The 25,174-nt window shown below is 38.5% G+C and overlaps 1 protein-coding gene across 3 annotated transcripts in view; it reads left to right on the top strand.

The window, feature by feature from the left end:
• The window catches only part of HMG20A (high mobility group 20A), a 76,137-nt gene extending 54,454 nt beyond the window's left edge, over positions 1 to 21,683 (top strand). For 2 of the 3 annotated variants that reach the window (XM_046654271.1, XM_046654272.1), the window contains exons 4-10: positions 3,827 to 4,039; positions 7,088 to 7,220; positions 8,189 to 8,220; positions 13,799 to 13,874; positions 14,584 to 14,799; positions 15,483 to 15,625; positions 19,185 to 21,683. In XM_046654271.1, the coding sequence (XP_046510227.1) occupies positions 3,827 to 4,039; positions 7,088 to 7,220; positions 8,189 to 8,220; positions 13,799 to 13,874; positions 14,584 to 14,799; positions 15,483 to 15,619 (807 nt within the window). In that variant the 3' untranslated portion in view covers positions 15,620 to 15,625; positions 19,185 to 21,683. The remainder of the gene's footprint in view (positions 1 to 3,826; positions 4,040 to 7,087; positions 7,221 to 8,188; positions 8,221 to 13,798; positions 13,875 to 14,583; positions 14,800 to 15,482; positions 15,626 to 19,184) is intronic. The other variant, XM_046654273.1, reaches the window with a different exon arrangement.
• The last annotated feature ends 3,491 nt before the right edge of the window (positions 21,684 to 25,174 follow it).

Genomic DNA, 25,174 nt, shown 5'->3' with positions numbered 1-25,174 from the left:
GGAGTCATATGTGCCCAAAGGATTCACACCATTTACCACGTTCACTCTCCCATACAGAGTATCTTTCTCTAATTCCCACATAGATTCCATATGGCCCTGGGCAATCACACCCTTGTTGGACTTTCAGCATTCCTCACAAATGAGTAATTACTTGTCTGTGTTTTAAGGTACTCTTTTTTTAGCCATAAGAATACCACCATTGATTTTTGCCTTTTTTCTTATTTTAAAAGAGCTTATTTTTTTCATGTTGACCTTAAAGATCATGGTAAATGCTTAAAGCTTCTTAAACATCTTAAAATCCGTAGTAACTATAGTTTTGCTGGGTTTACAAAACAAAAACAGAAAAAACACTGACACCAAATACACCATTTGCCCAATGGTGAATTATTGCACCATTTTATATATATTTGGAAGAGTGCAGTACTGTAATTCATATTTAGATATTTTTGTCCCATTTTACTTATCTTTCTCTTCCCTGAAATAAGAATTCTTATGTCCATAATCCCATTTACAATCACAACAAAAAGAATAAAATACCTAGGAATAAATTTAACCAAGGAGGTGAAAGACCCATACACTGAAAACTATAAAACAATATTGAAAAAGACATAAAGAAATGGAAGGATATTCCATGTTCATGGATTGAAAAAATAAACATAGTTAAAATCTCCATGTTACCTAAAGCAATCTACAGATTCTATGCAAGTACTGATCAGAATCCCAATGACATTCTTCACAGAAATAGAATCCTAAAATTTATATGGAACAACAAAAGACCCCAAATAGCTAAAGCAATTCTGAGGAAAAAGACAAAGCTGGCGGTATCACACTTCCTGAATTCAAAATACTACAAAGCTATAGTAATCAAAACAGCATGGTACTGGCAGAAAAACAGACCCACAGATCTGTGTGGGAGAATTGAAAGCCCAGAAATAAAACCACACACCTATGGACAGCTAATCTTCAACAAAGGAGCCAAGAACATGAGGAAAACTCGACAGCCACATGCAAAAGAATTAAAGTAGACCATTATCTTACAGCATACACAGAAATTAATTGAAAGTTGATTAAAGACTTGAATGTAAAACTTGAAACCATAAAACTCTTAAAAGAAATATGGGCACTACACTCTTTGACATCAGTCTTAGCAGTATCTTTTCAAATACCATACCTAGGCAGGCAAGGGAGACAAAAGGAAAAATACACAAATGGGAGGGACTACATCAGACTAAACATGTTCTGCACTGCAAAGGAAACCATGAGCAAAATGAAAAGACAACCCACCAACCAGGAGAAGATATTTGCAAAGCGTATATCCAACAAGGGGTTAATTTCTAAAATATATAAAGAAGTCATACAACAATGACAAAAAAAATGAACAACCCAATCAAAAAATGGACAGATGATACGAACAGACATTTTTCCAAAGAAGATATACAGATAGCCAATCGGCATATGAAAAGATGTTTAACATCACTAATTATTAGGGAAATGCAAATCAAAACCACTATGAGATATCACCTCATACTGATCAGAATGGCTATAATTAACAAGACAAGAAATGACAAGTATTGGAGAGGATGTGGAGAAAAGGGAACCCTCATACACTGCTGATGGGAATACAAACTGATGCCCCACTATGAAAAACAGTATGGAAATGTCCCAAAAAATTAAAAATGGAAATACAATATGATCCAGTTATTCCACTACTATTTATCCAAAAAACATGAAATCAGTAATTCAAAAAGATATATGCACCCCCTATGTTCATTGCAGCATTATTCACTATACCCAAGACATGGAAGCACCCCAGGTGCTCTTCAACAGATGAATGGATAAAGAAGATGTGGTATATATGTAGAATAGAACACTACTTGGCCATAAAAAAGACAAAACTGTGCCATTTGCAACAACATGGATGGACCTTGAGGATATGATGATGAGCAAAATAAGACAGAGAAAGACAAATGCCATATGATTTCACTCATGTGTGGAAGATAAACAAGCACATAGATGAAGAGAACAGATTTGTGGTCACTGGAGGAGGAGGGGGTGGGAGGGGCGAAAGGGGTAAAGAGGCACGTATGTATGGTGACAGATAAAAACACCACGCAGCCTGGGGCTGGCCCAGTGGTGGAATAGTTAAGTTTGCACACTCTGCTTCGCTGGCCTGGGGTTCACAGCTTCAGATCCCAGGCGCAGACCTAGCACTGCTCGTCAAGCCACGCTGTGGTAGCATCCCACGTAAAATAGAGGAAGATTGGCACAGATGTTAGCTCAGTGACAATCTTCCTCAAGCCAAAAGAGGAAGATTGGCAACAGATGTTAGCTCAGAGCCAATCTTCCTCAAAAAAAAATCTCAAAAAACACCATGCAGTCTATACAGAAACTGAAATATAGTGATATATACCTGAAATTTACACAACATTGTAAGCCAATATGACCTCAATAAAAGAATTTTTAAAAATTAACTGATACGAGGCTGGCCTGGTGGCGCAGCGGTTAAGTTCACATGTTCCGCTTCTCTGCGGCCAGAGGTTCGCCAGTTCAGATCCCACCTGCGGACATGGCACCGCTTGGCAAAAGCCATGCTGTGGTAGGCGTCCCATGTATAAAGCAGAGGAAGATGGGCATGAATGTTAGCTCAGGGCCAGTCTCGCTCAGCAAAAAGAGGAGGATTAGCAGTAGTTAGCTCAGGGCTAATCTTCCTCAAAGAAAAAAAAATTTAACTGGTAGACTATATAAATTTGTAAAATTATGAAACAGAAATGAACATACCTTGTATCTCATTTATTTAAAAAGATAAAGAAAAGGGCTATGGGAAAACATCAATGGTACTTCAGTCCTTTTTTAAAACTTTTTTAGAGGTGTGTTAACCTTTTGATTTAACAATAACGTATAAAGCCCTCTGACTTTATAAAATAAACATCTTAAGGAACAAATCATCAAGCCAAAGAACTAGTCTCCATTTTGGATATATTATACTTGCTGAAATTTTTCTAAGACTTTAGATATTAATTTAAGAATCTTTGGGACTGACCCCATGGCTGAGTGGTTAAATTCGCGCGCTCCACTTTGGCGGCCCAGGGTTTCGCCAGTTCGAATCCTGGGTCTGGACATGGCACCGCTCATCAAGCCATGCTGAAGTGGCGTCCCACATGCCACAAGTAGAAGGACCACAACTAAAAATACTCAACTATGTACCAGGGGGTTTTGGGAAAAAAAGGAAAAATAAAATCTTTTAAAAAAATTAAAATTAAAAAAAAAAGAATCTGTATGCTATCTGGTATGGGATACGAACTGGTCTTTGGATGATATCAGTGAGAAACACTCTTCGTGAATGATGTTTAATCCCTGTACTACAACTTGCCTCTTTGTTGGCCCAGTGCACATGACAACGTCTTGTTCTGATCTACTGTGACAATGTCTGCTTCTCTGGCACAGTGTTGTGCTGATTTCTCAATTAGAATATTCCTCTGTTGGGAGTCAGGACTTGTTAAGTGCATATGAAAGCCAAAGCACGTGTGATCATGACTCCCCTTATTCTCATCAATTGAGATTAGTGCTAAAATAGCCCCTTAGTCCAACAGTTTGTAGTGAGGTGCATAAAGGAGTCTGCAAGCGAACCATCTGGAAACTGCATTGCAGTCATTTGTACCTATGAAAGATTTGGAGAGCTTTGAATATCCAGGTCCTTAATGGTAGAAAAATACAACTGTTACCCTGTTTTGTTTGTTGGTGTTTATTGTTGTTCTTATGTTATTTGGGGTATTTTTGTTGTTGTTGTAATTTGGTTTTTGGTTTTTCATTTTGTCTTGTTTTGTAGCAAAGAAGTAAACGAGGAGGTTGGTCCAAAGGACGAAAGAGGAAGAAACCTCTTCGAGATAGCAATGCACCCAAATCCCCCCTTACAGGATATGTTCGCTTCATGAATGAGCGTCGAGAACAGCTCCGAGCAAAGAGACCGGAAGTCCCATTTCCAGAAATCACGAGGATGTTAGGCAATGAATGGAGTAAACTGCCTCCTGAGGAAAAACAGGTAATTGTTCCTCTTCCTGATTCTTTGCTTGGTTTTGATTATATCTTTACAATAACTTTTGTTAGAAAAGCAAAGAGGATGGACCAGTTGATTCTTCAATTTTGTCACGGTGCTTAGGAGACCAGAATAGTAGGGTCCTTCGTAGCTCTTTTCTGTAGCACAGTTTTTTATACTCTTTCAGGGTCTGCTTATAGGGGTCTGAGCAGGAGATATTCTAGAACCCACCTCAACCAAAGCAGTTCCACTTGTGTTTATTTGCTGAGAGTTCACATTAGATTTTTGTAAAAAGTGGTTCAATATGAAGAAAGTAAGAAATCCATCAACATAATTTATTCGAGTTAAATGAGAGTCATGAGTTAAATGAGAAAAGGTCATTTGATAAAATTCTGCTGTTTACATAAAATTTTTGTTTAAGAAAAAGATTTTACTGCTTCAATAAATTTTTTTAACTAGAATTCTGGCAAATGTAACCTGCTATGGAAAATAAAGCAAGAACTACTTGAATCCTTTCTCCTCTAAGACAAAAACTAACCCTGTTGCCAAACTGTAACAAATCCATTTGTTAGAGAGATTTGAGAGGAATTAAGGACAAGATAGCCGTGAACTGGTTGAAATGCCACAAAAGTGGAGTGATGGTGATGATTGTGGGAGTAGCTTTGGGTTAAAAGTTACCAGCATTCTCAGCATCTGAAAGATTTCTTTTATGTCTTATACTCTTTTATGACTTATACTCTTTAAAAAGTATACCAAACAGACTAAAACCAAAAATACTCTCAGGAATTCACTGAATTCAAAAAATTTCAAAGAGATCAGATTAAGTTGCAACTTGAAGCTCTGTGTTTGTGGTAGCAAACTAATCAAAAGCAATGCATATCATCCATTGTTTTAGCTCTGATGTATGAAGGGATTGTGAGCTACACATACTATACTAGTTACTCTTTTCTTTTTAATTTTTTTATTTCAAAATTAATACATGCTCATTGTTTAAAATTTTTTCACACAATACAGAAGTGTATAAGGAAAAAACAAAATTAATAGTAGTTATCTCCAGGGATAACCACCATTAAATGTAGGTAGGACAAGGGTTTGTATGTCTGTTTTTGTTTTTTTGACCTTTTATTTGAAAATAATTTCAAATGTACAGGAAGTTATAAACATTGAATTGTACAAAGAATACCCAAATACCCTTTACCTAGGCTCACCTATTATTAACACATTTTATCCCATTTCTCTGTTTGCATGCGTGCTCATACTCTCTTGCACAAGCTCACTCATTCACTCTTTCTCTCCCTCTGTCTCTCTCTCTCCCTCTCTCCTTCTCCCCCTCCCCCTCCCTCTCGCGTGCTCCCGCACGCACAGTTTTTTTCTGAATGATATAAGAGTAAGTTACATCATGGCTCTTTAGCCCTAAATATTTCAGTGTGTATTTCATAAGCATAGACGTATTCTCTTACATAACCACAGTATACTCTTATCAACTTTATAATTTTGTATTAACACAATACTTTTGTCTAACCTACCATCCACATGCCAGTTTTGTCTGTTGACCTAATATCATTCCTCCATTGCATCTTTCCCCTGCAGTTCAGATTCCAGTCCAGGGTCAGGTTTTGTGTTTAGTAGTCAAGTCTCTAGATTCCTTTAATCTGGGATATTTTCACAGCCTTTCTTTGTCTTTTATAACGTTTATATTTTTTAAGAATAAATCTGTCCTTCTTCCTCCCCCTCCTTTTTGTTTACTTTTAACAGAACATTCCTCATTTTGTGTTTGTCTGATGTTACCTTGTGGTTAGATTGAGGTTATGCATTCTCGGTCAGAATACTGCATAGGTGGTAGTGTGTCCTTCTCAGGGTATCACATATGCAGGCACACAATATCCTTTTATTCCTCGTTGGTAATGTTAATTTTGCTCACTTGATAAAATTTTTTTCTTCTCCCTTATAATTAATAAACAGTCTATGGAGAGACATTTTAAGAACATAAAAATAGTCTGTTCTGTATCAAAATTTCCCCCTAGATTTAGCATTCATTGATGACTTTTCCCTATCTGATCTTTGCAGTAGTGGTTGCAAAATGATTTTCCAACTCTAGCACTCCCTCCACATTTACCAGTCAGCCCTCAACATTCAAGAGCCCTCCTCCTCTCTTCTTTTATATATTTATTTATATATTTGTTAGTTATTTATTATTGGTATAGGCATATGAATTTCTTTTCTTCCCTATGGTTTGTAATTTATTACTATACTTAAGTATTTTGGTACTTAAATTGTCACAGATTTGGCCAATTGGGTGACCCCTACATCTGGCTCTTGTGTGGGACAAGGTTTTTAACATAATTTCTGACTCTAGTTTGTGTTCATTTAGAAGCAGTATTTTTATACTTTATTTCTTAAACCTCATTGATGAATGAAAAAGATGAGACATTAAACAGAATTATCCTGGTAGATCAGTGAACTTTGTTTAATTAATAACACAAATCGTGTAGATATGGGCTCTCTCATAGTAGTCCATTTTATGTCCATAGGATGAGGTCATTCTTTTTTATGTTTTTTGTGCCTTCCCAGCTTTTAGCGTTCCATTCTTCTGGGTCTTAAAAGGCCAATTGATGTATGAGATCATTCCCTCAGAACAGGTTGGGGATAGAGAGACAGAAAGAAAGAAAGTGTTTCCCTTGAGAAGACTAAATGTCCCTATGTGGTGTTCAGTCCTCTTGAGGACTCTAGTGGCCATGTGGAGTTCTGTCTATAGGATTAGAGGAATGACTATAATCATCTTCTTGTGAATTTTTTATGAGAAAGATCTCAATAGAATTTGGTCTCCATTAAGTTAGAAAAGGGAATAAAAAGTCAGACTCACCCATTTCTTTTTTAATTGAAAGATTATATTTTATTCAGTTCACGACTTTTTTTAATTCTCCCTTAAAAGCTTATTCCCCATGTTTTATTCCCCATAAAACTTTTCTTTCCTTTGTTTTCTTCACATAGGTCATTGATATTTTACCTAAATAAGATCTATTTCTTGCAAATAATTCCAGATTTCTTTCCTAGCGCTACCTTGATGAAGCAGACCGAGATAAGGAGCGCTACATGAAGGAACTGGAGCAGTATCAGAAGACGGAGGCCTACAAGGTCTTCAGTAGGAAAACCCAGGACCGGCAGAAAGGGAAATCTCACCGGCAAGGTATCAGAACCAGAAACCAACGTATTTGTAGTTTCTTTTGCTTGATGGAGTGTGACAAACCCTATTAGAATAATAAATATAAAAGATATGTTTCTATCATTTCTCTCTTATACTACATTCACTTACCAAACATCATTTTGGAATTTATTAAAATCACATTACTGTCATTTAGAAATTTCCGTTGGGTTTCCATATCTAGTGTCAACAATTTGGTTTGTGCTCCAAGACCCCTTTTATTTATCTCTGCTTTTTTTCTAATTTCCACTTTAGGCATTTCTCTGCCTCAAAACTAGTCTGTCTACTAAACTACATAACTGCCTTGTTTTCACACCTCAAAGCCTTTCACGTGCCATTTCTCCCAGCCTCCAGTGATCATCCTTTTCATTCATTCACTCATGTATGCATGCATTCAAAACATATGTATTGAGCACCTCCTATTAATATCAGGCTCTCACCTAGGCATTAAGGATGCAATGGTGAACCAGACAGACAAGATCCCAGTCTTCATAAATCTTTTGTTCTCCATTAAAATTGTTCATCACACCCTTAAAAGTGTTGCTTCAAGTTCCTCTTCTTCAGGAAGCACTGGCAAAGAAGCCCCACCCCCAGTAGTCTATCGTTTCTTAGCTGTTACATCTTCTCCACACTTTGGCATCTTGCTTGCTAAACTATAATGTTGCACAAACTGCCTTTGGCATATGTTTCCTGTCTACCTTCCCACCCTGTTCTCCTCAAAGGTAAGAACTGTGTCTGCTGTTTCTCTGGTATCTAATTGTGTAATGTATAAGTATGAGGTTCCCTTTCTTTTGTTAACTGATTCGTTAATGAAACCATGAAAGAAAATATGATATGCTGTGAGAGAGCCTACATGTACCAGCAGTTTTTGTAGTTTGGCACAGCCAGTTGCTTGGGTTTTATTATTGTTTTGTTTTTCATCTTAATGTTCTCTTATTCTTTCATATTTTTAGATGCAGCTAGACAGGCCACTCATGATCATGAGGTAATTAGTTTTCTTTGTACATATATATATTTATAATAATGTTGTTGTTTGAAATGCCAGGGACTTTTTTTTAAATGAATGACAGAGTATTTCCTCTCCCATAATTCAGATTGGGTGAGTTGCTTTAGCTCGGGGATTCTTAGCATATGGCAGACACTTATGTCATGAGTCTGTCCTTGAATTACAGCCCCTAACTCCAGTCCTTTCCTGTGGTCTCAGAATTTTATTGGCTTTAAATGGAGAAGATGGCTGGAATTCAGAGTCAGGTATAGAAATGAGGACCAGCTGAAAGTTATAACTTGACCATCGTTATCATCATCAAATACCTTACTCTGACTCTCAAAAAGTTATTTAGGGAATCCAGCATTTGGATAAAAGGAACTATTCAGCTGCAGTATTGACAGAGCACAGGTGACAATATCTTGGTTCCTATACCTCCTTTCCTCACTGGCCCGTATTTCTTTACTGGCCTTTTCCCTTCTGTTTGGTTCAGCCTCATCGATAGGATTTAGGCCTATGTTCCTGTGTGTGTGTGTGTGTGTGTGTGTAGCATTTAGGCCTGTGTGTGTTGGCTATGCTGCCTAGAGAACTTTAAATATGTATGTAGCCTATGGTTGAAAGAAAATAAAATTTGTGGTAATTTGGTGCTTTAAAATGTTCGTTGACTCCTCCTTGCTTACCAGATCACATTGAAACTGATCAGAGTCTTCTGTAGTTCCGTCTCAACTTCCCTTACCAAATACCTTAACTCTCATGTCTCCCATGTATTTCTTACATACTAAAAAACCTTTACTGTTCACTGTCCTCCAGGGGCCCCATCCTTCTCTGCCTCGTGCCTGTGCTCATGTTCTTCCTTTCACAAGAATACTTTCCCCCACTCATTTTTTCCATCTCCCCGTCATCCCATTCTGCCTTTCAAAATTCTAGTCATCCTTCAAACCCTATTTCAAGTTCTGTTTCCTCCTTCAAGCTTTTCCTGTTTCCTTCAACTTCCTTTAACCCTCACAGCTCTCTATATTTCTCTTATGCACTTAGCTGATCTGGCCTGGTGTTGAGATTATTCAAGTGCTTCTGTTATTCATAATCCTGTATTCTAATTTCTTTGAAGGCATGCATGATCTAGTTTTCATCTTGTACCCAACCCCATAACACCTAGCATGACACCTGTGCATTGAGGAGGTTTTCCATAAATACTTATTTATTTTTATACAAAAACCTGTTTGTTGAAATAACAATGTAAATTTACACAGAAAGAATTTTCTGATGTATTCTTTTACAGGTATTTGGCTTATTACTAAATCAAGGAAATCATTTCTTCAAAACAATAACTTATTTATCTTGGGATTGTTACCTAATTTGGTATTGGTGACCTTTAAAACATAGAGAAAATGTTTAGATTCACAAGTCAAATAGATTTATAACCATCCATGAATTATAAAGTGAGAAGCATAGTAAATATTAACATTTTATTCTTCATATAAATCTTATATAAATGTAGTTATATATGACATCTCTGTGCTCTAACTAGGGTGAAATGTTATGAAAATATTTTTTTGCTTGAGTAATTGTACATGTAGCTTATATTTTAAATCATAATTGAATTGTGTTGCAAGCTTTCCATATTGCCAGATACTTGTATAATTACTTATTCCTTCCTTTCTCTGTGTGCCCACCCACCAATATCATGAAATTTCTGTACTTCTTTTTTTCCCTATTAAGCATCCTTTATAGTTTCTCAATGTTTAATGGTCACAAAAGAGAATTTGGACAATAATCTAAAACATTAGCTCTCACATTTTCTAGTTAATGACTGACTGTTTCCATCACTATGAATTTGCTAGCCAAACCATATGTGGCATTTTTTTCTTCAATAAAGTTGATAGTTGCAGTCAGAAAAGATTTAGTAGATTTAATTTAATCAGTCATAGAAGCTGCTGCTAATGATTTGAGAAATGAAGCTTTTTATTAAAATACATTATTTAGTATGATATGAATTTCTGTTATTTATGAAAATGAATAAGTCTGTGTGATTTCCCTGTTTCAGGATTAGAGAGATGTTAAACCAAACAACAAAAAAAGGAGAGAGTAGGTGGAGAGCCAGCAGTAGGTTCTCACATGTGTATACAGTAGGTTCTATAAATCTGAGCTGTATGCACGCATCAGGATAAAGCTCTCTTAGTAAGGTTATTGACCCAATTAATGTCCCTCACTTTATCAGTTTTTATTTTTCATCAAGTAATATCTTTCCTAAACTAGGTAATTTCTAAGCAATTATAATAAAAAAGAATTGGTTTGTCAGTTTTTAAACATAGTTACACAGTGATTTCCTTACATATAACTTATGTAAGGAAATAAATATATATATAAAACATATAAGAAGGACTATTAGTGAAAAACAGCCACAGAAGACCCCATGGAAAACAAGAACTAAATCAGGCCTTAAAGACGACCCAGGGTTTGTGGGGGGCTCCTCAGGGTGGGTAAAATGGCTTCAGCAGACTTCTAAGTAAGTTAATAAAAGAGAAAGTATCTTGCAAAGTACCTGAAACATCATGGATTCTAAATACGGTATGCTTGGTTCCCTTTACTTGTTCTATTAGGAGTAAAATGACAAGTGTAATAGAATAATCTTCAAACTCACTTCAAAAATACTAAGACCTCAGAAATCCTCTCAACCAACCCCCCTCATTTTGCTAGTGAGGAAAGTGACATGACTAAGACAGGAAAGAACTTCTCCAGCATCACTTACTGAGTTAGAGGCAGAAGTGTGACTGAAACTCAGGCCTCTGTGTCCCAGTCTAGCCTTCTCTGCAGCACATGCCACACTGTATAGAATGAACTAAAAACAGTGTTGAAAGTTAAAAGGGGCCTGGTTGCCTGAGATATCAGCAAAATTTGTTGCCAGTTAAGACAGAAATGATTTGGTTTGTGTATAGTAAAGAAAACTACTGTATTTCTGAATGGAATTTGGATTCCTAAGACATTGTTACCTATTATATTCCTAAAAGGAATTTGGATTCCTAAGACAGTAAGGCAGATAGTGGAGAGTGCGTATTAGAGCTAAAGAAATGCTAACCTGAAATCATTCAAGCCATTCTGCATAGCAGTGGGGCACTTCAGCCTGGTACACAGCATTAAGAGCATTCCCTAAAGTAAAGGGCACTTGAGAGAAGCATATCTCACTCTATGAAATTCTGGCCCTGAGCCTAAATCACAGGGAAATAGATTTGGTTCAAAAGGGCTTGTGTTCTCTTACCCTCCGCTCAATATATAGAATGAAAAATCAAAGTGAAGAGTATTCTTGCTCCTCTCAATTCAAAAGCCAGCCCACTAGACCCAGCTGCTAGTGTTACTCTCAAGAAAGTGTCTACATTTCATGTGAGGACTAAGATAGAAACAATAATTTTGTTTCTCCTTTAATTTATGAGAAATAACAAAATGATACTCAGCCTGAAAAAATTAGACCCTTTCAATGAAGAGGTAATGAAATCCTTCTAATTTTAATCCCTCAAGCAATCCTTGGAGCAGTTTAAGTATACACAAGCCCCCAGGAGGATCCTCTCCATGCTTAGTAATGTACTCAGTAATGGAAGAGTGCTGATGGTTTTTGTTACCACTGTTCCGTTAAGTAGAATTTCTCTATTGCCTTCCAGAGACTGAACAGTTTCATTTAATTGCTTTGGTATTTGTTATTTTGCACTCTAAGAATCCGTCCCAAGGGGCAGTGTGTTAATGCACCTACATGGTGCTGTCCTCTACCCTTATGTAGTTAGCTTGGTTTGGATTGCTCAGGCAAAGAAGAGAAGAGAATTACGTGTCTGAGGAGAATCAAGGCCTTGGAGAGAACTCTTGGTACCTTGGTAATGGGAGCCAAGCATCCTTACCTTCTCATCTAACTGGCAGATATTTAGACCTATGATTAGGTAACTGATCTCATGTAAGCCTGTGAAGTTAAGTAGGAGACTGGACAAGGTAAGATGACAAAGTCCTAAGACTTTATCCTAAGTCATTTGTGGACTTATGCTTATATCCGTGATGCCTTGTACATGTTGGAATTGTGTGTAATAAGTTTTTTGTTTTCCTATAGCAACCTAGTAAGAAAGTTAAAGCACATGGTAAGCCAGCAAAGTCAAGAGAAAGCCACTGTAAAATATGTCTAAAATCTCTTCTAGAACAGCCTTTCTTGCCCATTCATTACTGCTTTTCAAACCCACTAGGAACTGGCTTGAGATAGAGCTCTGCATGTTGAAATTGGGGCTTCCAATGATAATTGTGTTGTTTATTTTTTAGTTGTTTTGGGAAATTTTGCTTACTTTCCTTAAAGGGTAAAAGATAGGTAAAAATTAAGTGCTCTGAAAGTTTCCTCAGGTAAATACAGTTTTTCAGCGTTCCATCTTAAATGTCTTCTTGATCAGCTGTGATTGGCAGGCAGTTCACACAGCCCAGCCTCCTTGCAAGGCAGGCACCAATATGAAAACAGGAGCTTGGTTGTCAGTGTTCCTTCATAGGCTGTTAAGTGCTTTGCTTCTCTACTGGACACCAAATCATATGTGTATTCAAAGATAAAAGACTAGTGGTGGCAAGAGTAGGAAAGATACATTCCATCTCTGGCTTTAAACATGTTTTTATGGGAATGATTTCCAGATTTTTTTTTCCTACTGTTCTTTATGTTATAAAAGTTTTGGAATCTTCAGATTTCGCTAGTGATTTCCCACTGTTCTCTTTAGCATCTTATATGATGCGAGATTTTAAACACTGTGCCAAGACACTTATAATTTATATTCATAGTACTTTCAACTTCAAATTCATTGTATAAATGGCAGCTAATGCATCTTGAAATGTTGACTTTATTCTTAAGGATCATTGTAATATATTTTGCAGTAGTTATATGAGACTTTTATTTTTAATGGCTTATTGGTGAATTAATGTTAGGCTTTGTTATTATTTTCTATCTCACATAATCCTTGGCTTTTTCATTTTTAGAACCTAGTTATTTCTGACTTCCTGATTTTGTTTGTTTTTCCTGTATCTGAAGTCTAAAAGATTCGCAATTATAGGCTGTCCCTTGTAAATAAGTAAGGTAGAAGTACCAGTGGAATACCATATTATTGCTCATGGCTGGCAGCTCTCTGTATAAAATTCTCATTGTCTGCCTTGCAAATTTAGATTGCATAGTCCTATCTCAGAGAACATTTTATATGCGTAATCAACAGAAGCAACTGAAAAAACACCTAGAAATTCCCTTTCTCTAGTCCTACCTCAACCACTTTCACAACTGTATACTGTTGGCTATTTGAAGCACAGAGCTAAGAAATGGCTTCCAAATTCTCCATTAGGGAAATTTATGTAGGTTTGTTTTCAGGTCTAATTGCACAGCAATTGTACACCTGAGAGAACTGAATACTTAACCTGCTTGAGCTCTGTGAAAGTTCAATTCCAATAAAAAGGTGAATACAAAGCCTCACCTGCACTGATTCCTGCTCACCCCACTCTTTAAGTGCCTATTTTGCCTTCAGGCACTACTATTTAATTTAGCTTCTGTTTAAGAATTAACTGTTTTGTTACTCTTAATTCACAGAAAGAAACAGAGGTAAAGGAACGGTCTGTTTTTGACATCCCTATATTTACAGAGGAATTCCTGAACCACAGCAAAGGTGAATACCAAAGTATCATTTTGTGTTCCTAAGGTCTGTGACAGGGGATTTCATTCTCAGGAGGAATTCATTCCTCAAAAGCAATGGTAGTGATATTCCAGACCCTAGGACTGGTCTGGAAGAAGAGAACTGCTTCTATTTCACTCTCTAATAAATGTGGCCGCTCGAAGACCAGTGAAGGAAAGCTAGGCCAGTGTTGTCAAGGCTGCTTTAGTTCGTGGGTCAAAGGAAGTAGGTGTACATCACTAACTCAGCTGCTTTCAAACTCTTAGCCTGGAACCCTTTGTATAAATGAAAGCTTACCTGGGCATCCAAAATATAAAATCAGTAAGAACAAAGCTGACCCCATGGCAGTCAACATGAGGACCCACACCTGTTCTTGCTCCATCTCCCAGGATCCTCCTGTGAAACCCTTCAGGCTTCTCATTGCCCAGTTTTAAAAAACCAAACAAACAAACAGAAATACTAGGGATTGAGGTGTTCCTTGCAATCTTAAGTATAGAATATGACCAGCTTTAAGAATTAAAATAGCTCTAGAGAGGCAGGCATTTTATTGCTGAAATTGCTATCTAGAAGGCCATAATGAGAAGTGGGAGATGAGGTAGGGTAGCTAATTAGAAGCAGCTAAGCAGAACTTCCTTGTAAGAGTCACTGGGACTCCTCAAAGATTCCTGGTGCTACATGTGTTCTGTGGGGGGTGTGTCCTCAGCTCGGGAGGCAGAGCTCCGCCAGCTTCGAAAATCCAACATGGAGTTTGAGGAGAGGAATGCCGCCCTGCAAAAGCATGTGGAGAGCATGCGCACAGCAGTGGAGAAGCTGGAGGTAGATGTGATCCAGGAGCGGAGCCGCAACACGGTCTTACAGCAGCACCTGGAGACCCTGCGGCAGGTGTTGACCAGCAGCTTTGCCAGCATGCCCTTGCCTGGTAATGTCATCCCAACCTGAGCACTTGAGTGGTGGGGTCACAGGGTTGGGTGCTGTTTATGTTGCTACTGGTGTGGTGAGGCTAAAGTCTCCCCCCAAGAGGATAATCAGTAAAATAAGGGTTTTTTCCTCAGAGTTTTCTGTGGGTCATGTATTAGAATCTCAGTACTGGCTAAAATCATCCAAAATTTCAGGCTTTCTGGTCATTTAAATTGTCCCTAATTATATTTTAATATAATCTCCTTTCCTTTCTATTAAGCTTAATTTGATATTCAGAACAATGGAAATAGTAATAAATCTTGAGTAGAGCACTTTTCTTATGTATACTTGCTTTCTTTATAATTTTGTTTTAATGGAAAGGAAGAGGAAAATGAACACTAGTATTTCTTATATACTCTTTCATGTTGAGGATAGTCACAGCAGAAAGCTGGGAGAATCTCTAACCTTTTGTTGTATGTGGCCACTCCTGTATGCTATACGGCAGTTGTAACCCATATGTTTATTCAGAGTATGTGGATAAATTTCATTTATTTGAGGTTTGAAAGTCTCCTCTGAAATTAAAAGCTTGTCTGTGGAGCAGACCATGTTAGATTCACATTTCTTTTGTTGTGGATTCACTAAACTGTGTTAGGGTTGAACTGAACGGAGAGGATTTTCTTACTCTCTCTTCTTATCTCACTTCAGGAAGTGGAGAGACACCTACAGTGGACACCATTGACTCATATATGAACAGACTGCACAGTATTATATTAGCTAACCCCCAAGACAATGAAAACTTCATAGCTACAGTTCGAGAAGTTGTGAACAGGCTTGATCGTTAGGGACTGGTGAGTGTTCACTGATATGACACTTACATGCCAGCATGTCATCAAAAATAAGATGGCATTAAACTTTATCAGTACTACTAAAACCCTGGAGTTACACCGAATAAATGAGTCGGAGACTTAAGATTTCTGTTGCATGGTTGCTAAATGTAGTAAATAATGTTAAAAAACAGAATGAAGACAGTTTCTTCTCATGCATGCCTTAGCATGGTTTAATGGAAAGAACATGTTTTTGCCCTGATTAAATAGATTAAAAAATAAACTCTTGATAAGCAAAAAAGAGAAAATAACCTTTTTAAAAATATATTCAACAAATGACTAGTATGTGTTACATCCGTTTAGAGGAGAAAAACATACATTTTCAGAAGAGATCAGCCCATGTAAACTTCTTGGTACTAATGGTCAGTCATCAAGTATCATTTCTAACTGGTATTTGTCCACTCAAATGCTTGAAGATAGGGTATCCTTTAGTGTGTTATCCCACAGCCCTTTCGTCTATTGATTAAATTATTCCCTACCTGCAGACATACATATAAACTGTGTGGAAATCTTAAAGTTGGACCATATGGTGAGGTGGCCATATAGGGATACTAAAACAAGGGTGGAGGGGCCAGCCCAGTGGCGTAGTGGTTAAGTTCACCCACTCCACTTTGGCAGCCCAGGGTTCACCAGTTTGGATCCCAGGCATGGACTTACATATCACTCATCAAGCCATGCTGTGGCGGCATCCCACATACGAAACAGAAGAAGATTGGCACAGATGTTAGGTCAGGGCCAATCTTCCTCACCAAAATGAAACAATAAATAAAACAAGGGTGGACAGCAAGATATGCTCCTTAGAATGGCCAGTCATGGGTTTGAATATTTGTTTGTCCTGCAGGAACATGAGCACACTCGTGTATATATTCATATTCTAGCATGGTTTGGACCTTGAGCAACATGTAAGAATAAAACCCATGATTCTTTATCTAGTGAGACAACATCTGCTAGCAGGACGAAGTGGTAGTCTTAATCCTTCTTGGTCATGCCCTTGGATGGTAACTGTACAAAGCAATTCATTATACTTCGGCCTCAGCCGTGCTCTGATGGGGAAAGGATTACCATCCTTCTAGTGAGTAGCCAGATGGGGCAGACTGTACATCTAAGAGATGACTCGTCTCCCTGCAAAATAAAGAAGTGGCATTGCTGCTGCTGTTTATGAAGGGAACAGCTTGTAAATCTAGGCCTCAGATTTTCAGGAGCTCATCATCCTTCTCATTTTCACACGGTGTTTTCAATTAGCACTCTTGTAGGCTTGAAAAGAGAGACCTGGGAGAAACAGCATGGAAGATTGTGAAAGAACACAGTAATTGATAACATAGTGTCTCCTCATGTAGGTAGACAGCAGTTATTGCAAGTTTTAAGCCAACAGTGGTTTTCCATTTTGAGCATTTTGCCAGTAACTCTCTCTCTTAAAGCTTTACTTATCTTGAGGATATAAAGTATAGTATCTGCTTTCACAGATGACTTTGAAAACCTAGAGTATTACCATTATCCTTGATTTTAACCTACAAATATTTTGCCCTTGAAAAAATAATATCTAAAAATGTGAACTGTTTTATTACTACAGATTCTTACAGTCTAGCCATGCAAACATGACTAAGAATGGATAGTTCCCCACACCCCCTGAAACTCTCAAATGAAACAATTATAAAGACTGTGATTAATACTAGCTTGGCCTCATTATACAAATATGTACAGAAAGCTACGCCTGATGTCCCCAGCGTTTGTGGTACAATTGATTACTCTGACATGAGCTTGGCAAAGGTTTTGTCCACTGTCAGGAGCCAGTGAGTGAAGGGAAACTAATGGTCTCTAGTTTTAGAGAAGCAAATTAGAGCTGGAAGGGACCCTTATCCCAACGTTTTACATATGAAGAAACTGAGTCCCAAAGAGGTGAAATGCCTGAAAATTCCTGAGTAGATAAGTGAAGAATCTAGGGCTAGAACACATACATATATCTAAACTCTGGTCCAGCGGGGTTTCTTAAACATTCCCAAAAGGAGGTGGGGATGGGTGTAACGGGAAGCATTAAAAATCTGGGAATGAAAGCATTAAGATAAATAGGAGGTAAATGGAAAAAAATTACAATCCAGTAATTATGTCATCAAATTTTGGTCAGCCCATTTAAAAATTATTTTCATAGATATGCAGTAGAAGAATGACCTCAGCTGTCATCTTTCTTTGTGGCTAACTAGAACCTAGAGAAAAGTGGAGCGAGGAGGAAGCCATGGGGGTGACTTCATATTGAGAGGTTTATATTGTAGGGGAGGAAGACTTTTCCTCTACCTAATGTGGGTTCGTCTGGCCAGAGAACGAATTAAATTCACATGAGACAGAATAGCAGGAGATAATTAAACAAAGCTTTATGAGGACCATGGCCCGGGGCCTTTCTGCCCGAAGGAAGAAAGGGCACCGAAGAAGTGGGGTGCACAGAGTGGTTATATACCCCCAAACAGGGTGTTCCACATATGATTGAAATGTCCCTCCCACAGTAGTCACAAGATTGCCCTGTCGGCACAGCACGTGATGGACACAGCAGGTAGTGGGTCTGCTATCTCGGAGGGCGTAGCAGGAGGCAAGTCTATTGTCTCAAGCTGGATGGTCACAGGTGAGCCCAGCAATCAGTTCCTAGCCTAAGGATAGATGCTTAATCCTTAAAGAAATGCCAACGTTGGAGGGGGAGGGAAGTCAGTTACAGGAGGTTACCAGACAAGCACAATAAACAAATGCAGATTTAAGTCCTTGCCTTCCCCACTGATTAAGAGTTTCTAGAGAGGAGGTCATCTCCCCTTCTTCCTGGTAGAGAGGGAAATATCTTTACAATGTAAATGTCTCTTACAAAGGGTAAGTAAATTCTACTTTTACTTTTCAGTTGCTTTCCTGTCTGCAAAGTAACTAGCCTCAAATAATCATCATGCCAAAGAGACATATCTTGGGGTGGCCAAATCCAGGTCCCCACAATATAAACTATCATGTGTCTATAAACTATCAAAATCCATATGTTTCTTGATTTCAGTTGAACCAAATGATAAGTATTTGGCTGTTTGAGGATTGAAAAAAAATCTTTATGTGATTGCATTTTTTATCAATGTGAGAAAATTTATTGATCATATTCACACAATACATTCCTACATATGCAGAGATCCTTAGATTTATACTTTAAGAAAACTGATTTGGCCAATTTTGACCATGCATTCTTTGGTCTAAAGTAGAGTACTAATTTTCTGTCATCAGATTTGTCCCTGATAGTTACTTTTCTGTGTTCAGCTCACGATTTTCCTACTTCCCCATTGTTGCCGAACTGGAGCAGGGCCATGTTTCTCATTGAGATGTTATCTGTAACATCTCAGTGAGGTGGGCTTCTTGCAGCTTTCTGAGCTCTTTAGTTTACACACACTGTGCTCCTCACCTTAATCCTTCTGAAAATAGAACAAAGCATTCTTTTTAACCCATAGCTCTAGTCCTTTCTGATCAATGCTTACCTTTTTGGTATCTTCCCCCCCCCCCCCCCATTCTACAGGTCTTAGAACTCCAAGATGTTCTGTAAGTGGTTTTACTTGTGAGGAACGAGAAGCCATCCATGGAAATTTGAATTGAATGGAGGCAGAAAGGGAACACAGATTACTCTGCTTGTGAAAGAACTATCAGTTATGAGTTAAATACCTTCACTCCAGGAAGCCATATGAGGGAATAGCAAAAGGAACATCTATAAGAACTTCCTATGGAATCGTCCTTGTGAAGCTTTGAAAGTGTACAACCACTCTCCCAAGTCTTCAGTTTCCCATCAGCTCTGTTTCTGTTAAAGTGGATCTGCATATATTCTGCTGACTAGGCAACCCCGAGACTGACATCTTCTTCAGCAGAAAGGAGGCCTTCTCATTGTTCTACTTCAGATTGGATCCTTTTATCGGTGGGTGGCATGGTGGTGGTGCTCTGGTTTTCTTACCTAGCTGTCACTTATTTTAATGCCTTTGGGGGTTAATTTTTTTATTCCCTTCACCCCCACCAAGATAAACATCTCCATTTTCTGACCTCTAGGCTTTGTTGCTCAGCAGGGTTCTGAAGGAGAGTTTCTCTCATTGGACAGGCCCAGTCTTTTCCCATCATTGTCCTGCTGTGATCCCAAAGAAAGGAGCTTCTTGTTGACAGTGTCCTGTGGAGCCAGGCTGTGTTTCCTACCCCACACAGCACAGTGGGTGCCAGCCCTCATCTAGGCTTTGTGATTGTTGTCTTGAAGGAGAATGCTCTTTCCTTCCTCCTTGGGACTGCCTGCTGTTTCTAAGCATTGCTCCTGTACATACCTGGTTTCCCAGCCCCAGCAAGGCTCTTCTGTTCCCATCTGTTGGCAATGTATTGTGGAGCATTTTTGCTGAGGAAAAGGTCATTGGTAAACAGAAGAGAACCAAAAAGTAGTTTCTCATTTGGTATTGAAAAAAAAAAACCCTGAAGTTTATCGTAAGTGAAAACTAAGGGAATCTCTGTCTGCTTTAAGTGTACTGATTCACAGATATGGATAGTTGCAGGTGTCGTTCAAAATAGTCTCTCGAGCTGACAGAAAAGGGCACGGAGGAATTCTCACCTCCTTTGTCTTCCTTCTGTAGCTGTAACTGCAGAATCTACGTCAAGAAGGGTAGGCTCCTTCCTCTCCTCCACTGCTAGTAAGTGATTTTATTTTTTTTAACAACGAAAGGGAAGAGGGGTCTCTATTCTCACCTCAGGGTTTGTTTGTTTGTTTTGATGCTCTAGAGCACAAGGCTGACAGTTGCAGCTGAGATCTTTGGAACCAAAGCAGGGCCTGCTGAGCCCATTGTCTAGGCACCAAGCCACTGAGAGCAGGTGGATGTGTGGCCTCCTCACAATATGCTCATAAGCCAGGGTGGAAGCCAGAAACCCTCTGTTAGGTTGCTGCACCATCCCGTCTTCTTAGCATCTCCTTTACGTGATTTCTTTATTAGCCCAAAGGAAATAAAACAACAAAAAAAACAACCTTTTTTTTAATGTCTTCTGTGAACACACATCAAATTTCCATGCACTGAAGCCCACATTCCACCACTTGGCAATTTTTTTAGAATTAAGAGCTCATCATTGTCTATTGCTCTAAACCTAGGCAACTTTCCTGCTTTTCTGTATTTTCCTGTTTTCCTGCTCTTACCTCCTGTTCCTGTCACTTCTCTGACTCCTTGCCTGCTAAGTCCAAGCTAGAACACACTCTATGGCAGAAGGACGTTCAAGCCAGTTCTGAAAGTTTGTGTCTGCCTCCTGCCAGACACTTTCTCTCCTTTCTTCCTTCCTCCTAATATTTCTCTCTGTTTCTCCTTTGTGTTAGTTTTGTGCAGCTTTGTTAGCAGTGCTGTTGACCAGGTAAGACTGTAATTTGGTCCAAAGATCATCATTCTCCTGACTCTAGATAAGACACCTCACACTGACTTGAAATATTTGCATATTCAGGAATGCATGAGATCTTGAGAGAGCCTGTAGTCTGAAACCATTTTCACAAAATAAGCAGCCTGCTTTTGAAATGCCGCCTCCCCCAGTAGCTACACACCTGACACACTGGTGGCTGGGATTCAGCTGCCACATAACTGTGAGGTTCTGTAAAGCAGATCTGTGTCACCTCCTGTCTCCTCTGTGCCCAACCAGGAGGTGGTAAATGAGGTTACAAGCTAACACAATACCTAATTCATGTTTCCCAGTAAACTTGTAGATGTTACTGTACTTATATGTTCTCGAGAAATAAGTTGTTGCCTATTCAGTGTTACAGATTTCTTTTCTTTCTTTCTATTAAAACACAAGGAGCAGCTGAGGAAAGTGAGACAAAGTGTTTTATTTCTGACAAAATTAAATTTTAGGAAAAACTTTGTGTACATGTGTTTGGAACTGTTGAAATGCCAAGTTTTCTTTATAAGTGTTTTTGTAATTGAAACTTTTAGATTTCCTTTGTTTTTTAAGAAGTTGATATGCTTGCTTGACATTTGCCTCATTAAAACTTTTCTATGACGAATCCACCCGATTCAGTTTTACCTGCATTATAATGAAAAAAAGTCCTACCTCTCCCTTTTCTTTTTTTTTTTTTAATCCATGCGCATCTTCCTCTCTTTTATATGTGGGACGCCTACCACAGCATGGCCTGTCAAGCGGTTCCATGTCCTCACCCGGGATCCGAACCAGCGAACCCCAGGCCGCTGAAGCAGAACGTGCACACTTAACCATTGTGCCACCAGGCTGGCTCCTCCCTCTACCTTTTCATCTTAAAGATTTTGTCAACTTTACATTAACATCATCTCTTATGCTTTTAAAACAGAAACAGATTCATTTTCCTAATTGCTTATTCGAAATGCGACTGAGCATGTTTGAGAATTCAGTTCTTTTAATGTATGTTGTAACAGTACAGTGAGTTGTAATTCATTCTAATTTAGCAGTAGTATTCTGGAGGCAACTTGAAAGAAGTTTGCTCTTTTTAAAGTCAGTGACTTTAATCCCCTTTATGGGAGAAAATAGTCTTCAGTCTTCCTTTGACAAAGAGCTAAGTTGTCCTTAAATTCCTGCTTTTTAAAATAATCACAACTTAACCAATCAAAATTACCTTTAAAGGAAATTTGTCACTTATTTCCACCATGCTTTTAAAATCCTAGGAGTGAGGTAACCTGGGTCCCAAAGCCTGCTGCTCTCTCTCCAAGTAGCCAACTGTGTGGCATCAGGCAAGACTTGCTTTGTTTCAACTCCAGTTTCCTCTTCTGACATAGCACGTGCCTCCGCTCTCCTATACTGTTGTTAGAAAGACAGAATTAGGTAACAGAATTGACCATGCTTTGAAAGATATGAAGACTTGGTTTTATGAATGCCAAGAATTATTGAGGTAACTTAGTTAGGGTTGGGCTTGACAACATTAAACAGAAACCCAAGTCAATGAAAGCTTAAACAAGAGAAGTGTCTCTCATAGAAAAGTATCCCAAAGGTTGGCAGTCCAAGACCAGTATAGATGTTCCTGTCTGCACCACAACATAGTTCCATTCTCAAGGTCACCTCATGATCCAGAATAGCCACTTGGCCATCAGCCATCATTTGAAATTCTGGCAGCATGAAGAAGAAAAGAGGGCCAGAGCAAAATGGGCAAACTCGGTTACATCAGCACCCTTTAAAGAGTCTTCCTGGAAATCACAGTTACCACTTCCATGACTCAGTCACATGACGACAGCTACCTATGAGGGAGGCCGAAAAATGTCATCTTTCCTTGGACATCACTGCCCCAATAATTATGGGTTTTAGTCAGTAGAGAAGGAGAAAATGTTAATCTCATGACTCATGTGTGACTTCATGCATACACTGAAGCCAGCTCTGCTATATAAACGAGCAGGATGCATTATCTTGCCTTTGCCTCTTGGCCTTCTGAGAGTGACCATGTACTTCCTTAGCACTTTTGTTTACTTCCAAACAGCCAGAAAGCTGAAAACTACCTTCCGTCTGAGTTAGCATTTCCTGTTCCCCCCTTAGCTCCTCCCCTTCGCCTCAACAGCTGGCGGCCAGTCTTTTTTAGTAAAAGTCAACATAAACAGGTGGTAACATTTCCCCCACTTGTTTGTTCCCTTTCTCTAACTGCTCAGCTTTTGCTGGGCTAAAACAACACCAGGATAATCTTTCCCTGAGGGTGAAGAAATTGAAGCATTGCTTGTTGGAAAAGCTCATAGCTGCTTCCTGCCCTCTGAAACAATTTCCTGCCTTGCAACTGAAAGTTCCAAGTCAAGGGCTTTTTCTTTGTTCTATTTATTTATCTTTTGACACATAGCCTGCACTCAGAAGTATATTTTACAATATCTATAGAAATAAACACTAGCTCATGTGCCAGCTCATAAAAGAGATCAGGGTTGAGTTAGACAGCTCAGGTGAAAATGTACATCCTCTCATCCCAAAACCATTGCAGTTTAGTTTCCATAGGAATGTGTGTCTACAGGGAGAAACTTTTGCCAGAGGTAGAAATGTAAGTTCTCTTAGCCTAGAAAAATGCAGACAAGAGAAGGGGCCATGGGGAAACAGGAACGGCATTGGGAAATTAAGAGCAGGGCCAATCCAAATTGTCCAGATAGAAGGATCTTTGTAAACCACGTGCAACACTGGAGCAATGGGAAGACTCCTCAGCTGTTCAGGTAAGAATACATAAGACAGTGAGTATAGTGGTGGTCTCTTGTTTGAGTCTCAAACACTCCACCTGACACTTAAGAGTCAGAGTTCTTTATAATCAGCTCCTGCGTTCTCCATTTCACTTCACTGTTTGGGACTACAAAAGTGTTTATAAAACAGGGTTTTTGCTCTGAGGGGATGACGGTTTAGTGGGAAAGACAGATGTGCATAAGTGGTTCTAACAGGGTACCTTGTATTAAGAGCTTTAATAAAAGTAAATAATTTTTGGAGAGTGAAAAAATTGCTTGAATTTCAACTGATAAGGATGGTTTTTCCGTAATTCCAAGAGGTTTTGCAATGGGTAGTAGAGCTGAGTCTTGGGAGATCAGCATCTTAAGATAAGGACTTTATCTGAAATGTAAATGAAATATAAAAGTCTAGACTGATAACCATCAGAGTTTTTCTATAGAGGTTGAAGTAACTGGAAGGTAAGAGTAGTTAGATTAATTGTAATTTAGACAAATGGTTTTCCAAAGTGTGTTTTTGACTCATTAGTAAGCCATTAAATCAATAAGTTGGTCAAAACCTTTTTTTAAATTAAATTGAAGAGAAACTACCAGAATACACTGTATGTAGTAAGGGTAGGTATTATTTTGTGAAACTTTGTTTCCACTTTAGTACATACACATGTGCTGGGTTACAATGTAAAATGTGTTTCTTACCCTGGAGTCACAATAAAAGTAGTCAATGACTGTTTCACTAACTCTGAAATTGGACGGAACTGCTGGGTTCAAGTTTGGGCTCTGCGTTTTTCTGCTTGTGTGACCTTAGGCAAGTTGCTTAAACCACTCTGTAGCTCAGTTTTCTCATCTATAATAGGGATATTAATAGTTTCTACTGTGTAGAGTTTGTATATGGATTAAATTAGTTAATCTATGTAAAACACTTAGATTAGTACATGTCACAGAATATTAATATACATGTCACCTAAATATTAACTGTTTTATGAAAGACTCAAGGGAAAAGAGAATAATTAGATACATACTATAGGCCAAGCACTCTGCTCTGCTTTTTATATAAATTATGGCATTTAATTCCTACCACAATCTTATGGCATAGGACTACTATACCCATTTTACAAATAAGTAAATTAAGACTCAAAAATGGTAAGCAACTTGCCCAGTTAAACAACTGGGAAAGGGCAAAGAAGGGATTTATACCCAGATAGTTCTGACCCCACATTCCACCATAGCCATACTGTCTTATAGGTACTTAGTAAGACTGACATGAGCTCAAAGCAGTGGCGTAGCACGGTGAGTCGGCGAACCAGAACTAGACCTAATCATTCAACAATATTTGTCAAATGTGTTTCTTGTGTCAAGAGATATTGGTCCT

The sequence above is a fragment of the Equus quagga genome, chromosome 2, assembly GCF_021613505.1.
Source record: "Equus quagga isolate Etosha38 chromosome 2, UCLA_HA_Equagga_1.0, whole genome shotgun sequence".
Taxonomy (NCBI): Eukaryota; Metazoa; Chordata; class Mammalia; order Perissodactyla; family Equidae; genus Equus; species Equus quagga.
This window is presented reverse-complemented; position numbering and strand designations above follow the sequence as displayed.